Source organism: Parasteatoda tepidariorum, chromosome 2, assembly GCF_982258835.1.
Source record: "Parasteatoda tepidariorum strain Cologne lab strain chromosome 2, Ptep-v5.0, whole genome shotgun sequence".
NCBI classification, from domain to species: Eukaryota; Metazoa; Arthropoda; class Arachnida; order Araneae; family Theridiidae; genus Parasteatoda; species Parasteatoda tepidariorum.
The window spans coordinates 18355321-18360814 of record NC_141756.1 but is presented as its reverse complement, the minus strand read 5'-3'; the positions used below and the strand labels follow the sequence as shown (position 1 = coordinate 18360814).

Genomic DNA, 5494 nt, shown 5'->3' with positions numbered 1-5494 from the left:
GTAAATGATGATTATAAAGTGATGAAAACATTTAGTTAGGTATTAGCGCTGCATGGCGCGTCTCTAGTTACATTACTTCTACTTCTACTGTTTTTAAGTTTTTGAAAAAATAAAAAGTTAATACTTCTGATGCGCCAGTGGCGCCATCTGGGGATAGTTTTCTGGTATGAGGGGGATGAGGGCTCGTTACATCCTCCCACCTTGAGTTTTGGACGACGAATGTCATGACGAAACTCAATTAGTCACTTCAAGTCTATAAAGTTTTCGACATGGTCGTAAGTATGATCCATGCCGAGTTTTTACGCGCACCACTCTTGTTTTTCCATCTTTGCCGGGGTAAAGAGCTTCTATTTTGCCCAAAAGCCAATTGATGCGTTTGTTGTTATCGTCCCCTATGAGAACGATTTCTCCTTCTTTAACTTGAGAGTCTTTCTTTTTACGGGCAAAATCCTTAAGTTGTCCTAAATATTCAATTCGGAAGCGTTTTCTTAAGTCCTCTCGAATTTTTTGACGATAGGCAAATCGGTTTTTCATCCTGGTGGCATCAATTAAATCAATATCTGGTACTCCAGATTCTTTAAGTTCGTGCAAAAACATGGCAGGTGTTAATGGTATCAGGTCCTCTAGATCTTCTGAGATGTACGTAAGTGGTCTGGAATTTATGATGCTTTCAACATCACAAATGACTGTGTATAGCTCTTCATAGAGAAGGTTTGCTCTTCCAAGGACTTTCCGTATAATTGATTTTAGCATTCCAATCATTCTTTCAAAAAATCCACCCCACCAGGGTGCAGAGGGAGGATTGAACTTCCAGTGAATCTTTTTCGAAGTAGCAAACTCTTTTAGTTTTTCGAAGTCTACTGATTTCAGATCTGCAGCCGCGCGAGTCAGATTTGTGCCGTTGTCAGAGAAAACCGTTGCGGGTCTTCCTCGTCGTGCTATAAACCTTCTAAATGCCAACAGAAAGCTATCCGTGGAAAGTGAAGTTACTAATTCAACATGAATGGCTCGGAAAACCGCACAGGTGAACAGCACGATCCAACTCTTGCTTCCATCCTTCAAAAAGAGTGGTCCGCACAAATCCACTCCAATGACCTCGAAAATCAATGCTTCTCGTACACGATCTTCAGGTAAAGGACCACTTAGCACTTCTGTAGGACGAGCACTGAATCTTTTGCAAGTGACACATTTTTTAATCATTCGTTGAACAGTTTTTCTGCATCTGAGGATCCAATATTGTTCTCTTAGAACTGACATTACAATTTGAGTTCCGGCATGATTTAGTTCTTTGTGTTTATCACGTATAAGACAGTGAGTGACATTATGGTCAGATGGTAGAACAATAGGATACTTAAATGTTCTCAAATCCTGCCTCATGGCTATTCTTGTTCTGACTCGTATAAGGCCTTCATCATCCGTTATAGTTTGTAAAGAAGTATAGCAAGGCTTGGTTTCTTCTGCTAGGCATCTGTTCTGCACGTACTTCATAATAACCATTTCAGCGTCTTTCATTTCTTCAATAGTCAGCTGTTTTTCGAGGTTTCGTTCATCCGCAGCACTCTTGATGTTTCGATAAAATCTGTAAATCCAAGCAGTTACTCTTATCATTTTTCGATATGATGTTAAAGTATCATATAACGGAATTTGTCCTTTGAATAAATTTGTTGAAGTCACTACCGTTTTTCTTCTTTCAGCGTTGATAATGTCCAAATCTGGATCAATAATATCTTTTGGCCAGAGCTGTGGTGGATCTTTCAGCCACATAGGGCCCTCCCACCATTTAGATTGCTTAAGATGCTCTGCAGAACATCCTCGTGAGGGAAGATCAGCTGGATTAAGAGTTCCGGGAACATAATTCCATTCTTCTGGCAAACTGAGAGATCTGATTTCTTGGACTCTGTTGTAAACAAAAGGGGCCCAATTTTCATTCCTTTTTATCCAAAAGAGGGCATTTACTGAATCTGACCAGAAAAATGTTGGAATATTTTCCAGTCTTAAGTCTGATTTAACTCCATGTGCCAGTCTAGCTCCAATTGTACAGGATAAAAGTTCAAGTCTGGGTATTGTGACGGGTTTTAGAGGAGCTACTCGAGATCGAGCTTGAATGAGCTGACATGATGTCGAGTCTTCGTTTTGGCTTCTCAGGAATATGCATGTAGCATAAGCTACCTTGCTCGCATCACAAAAAATATGTAAACTTAAATTTCTCGAACCTTCAGGCTTGTCCAAGAGACACCTCGGAATGGTTATATCTTTCAATTGACTTAGTTGTTTTTGCCATTTTTCAAACGTTTTTCTAATAGACGATGGTAATTCTGCATCCCAAGTGCATTTTAGCTTCCAGCACTCCTGAAGCATTATCTTCGGTCTTAATGTTACTGGACACGTGTAACCAATTGGGTCGAATACTTTGTGAACTTCAGACAGGATTTTCCTTTTGGTTAAAGTCTCAGATGCCTGCGATGTTTCCTTTAAGTCCAAAGTCAATGAATCAGTACTTAACTTCCAAATCAGTCCCAAAACTGGTACTTTTCTTTCTTCTTTAGGGATGGCTACTTCTTGTGAATTTAGGATACTATGCTCCCACCCTCTTAGATCGAATTGAGCTCTCTTCAATATATACTGCGATTCAGTCATAAATTTGTGCAAATGTTCTCTATCTTCAACACTGGTTAAGCAATTATCTACATAAAATGATTCTTCTAATTTAACTGCAGTATCCAGCATTGATTCTGGCGCTTTTTTCAAATGGTACCGTAGAGTGGTTCCTAATAAATATGGACTGCAAGTCAAGCCAAACACCACTCTTCTATGTTGGTAAATTTTGATCTTCGAAAGGTCTCCATTTTCACACCATAGAAATCTTAAGAAAGGTCTATCAGCTTCACTCAGTTGGATCTGTAAGAAAGCTTTTCGAATATCTGCAATGACTCCAATCTTATTTAATCTAAATCTGTTGATTACTGAAGGAATGAGCTCCACAAGATTAGGTCCTTTTTCAAGACGATTATTGATAGAGGGGAAATTTTTTATTTTGGTCGAACCATCAAAAACGGGTCTGATCTTGGTAGTAGAATTTTCTTTTATCACAGCTCGGTGTGGCAAAAAATGTTCATTGGTGGCTGTATCGTCTGGGCTAACCTCTTCGATAATTCCCTCTCGTAGCCATTCTTTAAACACCGCTTCATAATCTTCTAATATTTCTGATTTCTTTAGGGACTCAACGCAGTTCTTCAATCTTCTTTCAGCAACACTTCTATAATCAGGCAAAGTAGGGTGATTTAAGATCCATGGAAGGCTCACTTCATATCTCCCATTTTCAAGTACCTTTATGTTGCGATTAAAATGGTCTTCGGTAGCTTTCGCAATTTCTTCTCTTGATTCTTTTTCACCTGGGTCTAATATCCCTAACGTATCTAGTTTCCAGAGATCCGAAATTTTAGCCTGAGCCACATGAAGGGACAAAACTGTGTTGGTTCTATTACTGTTTTCAGGATCACGAGTTTTACCCATAAGTGTCCAACCTAATCGCGTTTCGAATGCAATTAAATTTTCTGAAACCGATTTAATAATACCTGTGAAAAGTTTACCGCAAACGTCGGCTCCGATAAGTAAATCAATTTCTTTAGTTTCTGAATTCGACCCTTCCATGTTTTTATAATCGCAAAATTTAATTCCTAACTTATTCGCTTCTTTTATCCACGAGCCGTCTCTTATTTTAGGAATTTCTGTACAAATTTTTTCCTGATCATAAACTTCAAAGTTACAAAAATAATCCCGATTTAAATCGCTCAAAAATATTCTGTATTTATTATGCTGATTAGTTCTTTGTAATCCACCGAAAAGACTATGATTTAAGTTTTCTTGCCCTATTGGTTTGTAACCTATTTTATTTATTGTTTCTTTTAAAAGATACGACTTTTGGGACCCCGTGTCTATCAATCCGCGTATAACTATATCTTTTTTTCCGTTTATTAAGCGAATTGTTAACGTTTGCATTAATACTTCCGGATTACAAGTTTCATTCGATAAAACCGTACTTTCCACTTTACTATCTGTTTTCTTTTCCGGACACATAAATGTATAATGACGTCTAAAACAAATATCGCATTTTACAAAACTCCTGCATTTTTTAGCCGTATGGCCAAAGCGAAAACAAATAAAGCAACAACCGCTTCTCTTTAAAATATCCCTTTTCTCATTCATTTCTTTCATTTTAAATTCATTACAATCCCATAAATTATGTCTATCGTTACCGCAAGAAATACATTTATTTTTCTTATAACTCGATTCATTCAATAAATCTGACGCCGTTGATATGCGATTCTTATTTTGTTTATTCGAATTCTCGCCTCCACTGCTACGCTTTGAGGAGGGGAAGGGGGAACATTCTGAAACTCGTGTTATAGACGAACTCAAGGCCGTGGCTTTTTCTCGGCTAATTACTTCTGTTTTTAAAATATCGAGGATCTCTGATACTTTCCACTCATCATCATTGCTATATTTTTTGGTTATTTCTAACACTATATCTGAGGGAAGTAATTTAATAAGTATAGGACAGAGTAAAGCCCCGTAATTTTCCTGATTAATTCCCAAAGATTCTAAATTTCTTATTTCAGTTTGACAAGAATCAAAAAGTTTTCTTAACGAAAAAATATCTGTTGATTTTTCTACTGGGGTTAAACTCAACAATTTATTCAAATGAGAGTTAATTATCAACGTTTTCTTGCCAAAGCGTTCTTTTAATGTTTCAATTGCTGATACATAATTATTATTTGTTAAACTGAATCCTTTAATCGCATCTGAAGCCGATCCCACTAAATATGTTTTCAAGTAATTAAACTTTTCAACATTCGACAAACCAGTGTTTTTATCTATGGCAGATTCGAACTGATCGTAAAATCTTTGCCAGTCTGCAGGATCGCCAGAAAATTTCTCTATAGTTAAAAGAGGCAGTTTCACAGAAGAAGTTTCATTTATTCTTATATTAGTGTTTATCTTCGGTTCAGAAATGTTCGAATTTAACTCTGGAGACACTACCGACAGTTTTTCTATTTTTCTGTTTAATCTGCTTTTACTTCTTACAATATTTGTCAAATATTCATCACACTTTATAATTTCTGTATCGATTTCATTTACATCCGTAATACCCTGCTGAATTTCGAGATCAATTTCTTTCAATTGTTCTTGTTTTAATATTAATTCAGACATTAACTCATCCAATTCATCTATTGTAACCTTATCGTTTTGATAAATGTTTTCGATTTTGGTTAATAACTTAGTTGTTAATGACCTTATCGTAGTACGCTTTTGTTTGGATTTCTCCATCTTAATTTATAAGCGAACTATTTATACACTTAAAGTCACTATTCTATGAAACTAAATTTCTAATCGAAAATAAACAAGAAATCTCTTAATGGCGGTCCCTGTTCGGGCGCCAGAAAATGTTCAATCTAAAATGAATTCCTGTTTTCAATATGAATAGTGGAAAATG

At 36.5% G+C, this 5494-nt stretch overlaps 1 protein-coding gene across 1 annotated transcript; it reads right to left on the bottom strand.

Moving 5' to 3' along the window:
* Positions 1-234: 234 nt before the first annotated feature.
* Positions 235-3651, bottom strand: LOC147814565 (uncharacterized). The gene has a single exon (XM_087156484.1). It carries the CDS (start codon positions 3649-3651, stop codon positions 235-237), a length of 3417 nt encoding a protein of 1138 aa, XP_087012610.1.
* Positions 3652-5494: the final 1843 nt, after the last annotated feature.

Coding starts and splice junctions, on each gene's coding strand:
- LOC147814565 (XM_087156484.1), bottom strand. CDS start 3,651: ATGGAAGGGTCGAATTCAGAAACTAAAGAAATTGATTTACTTATCGGA.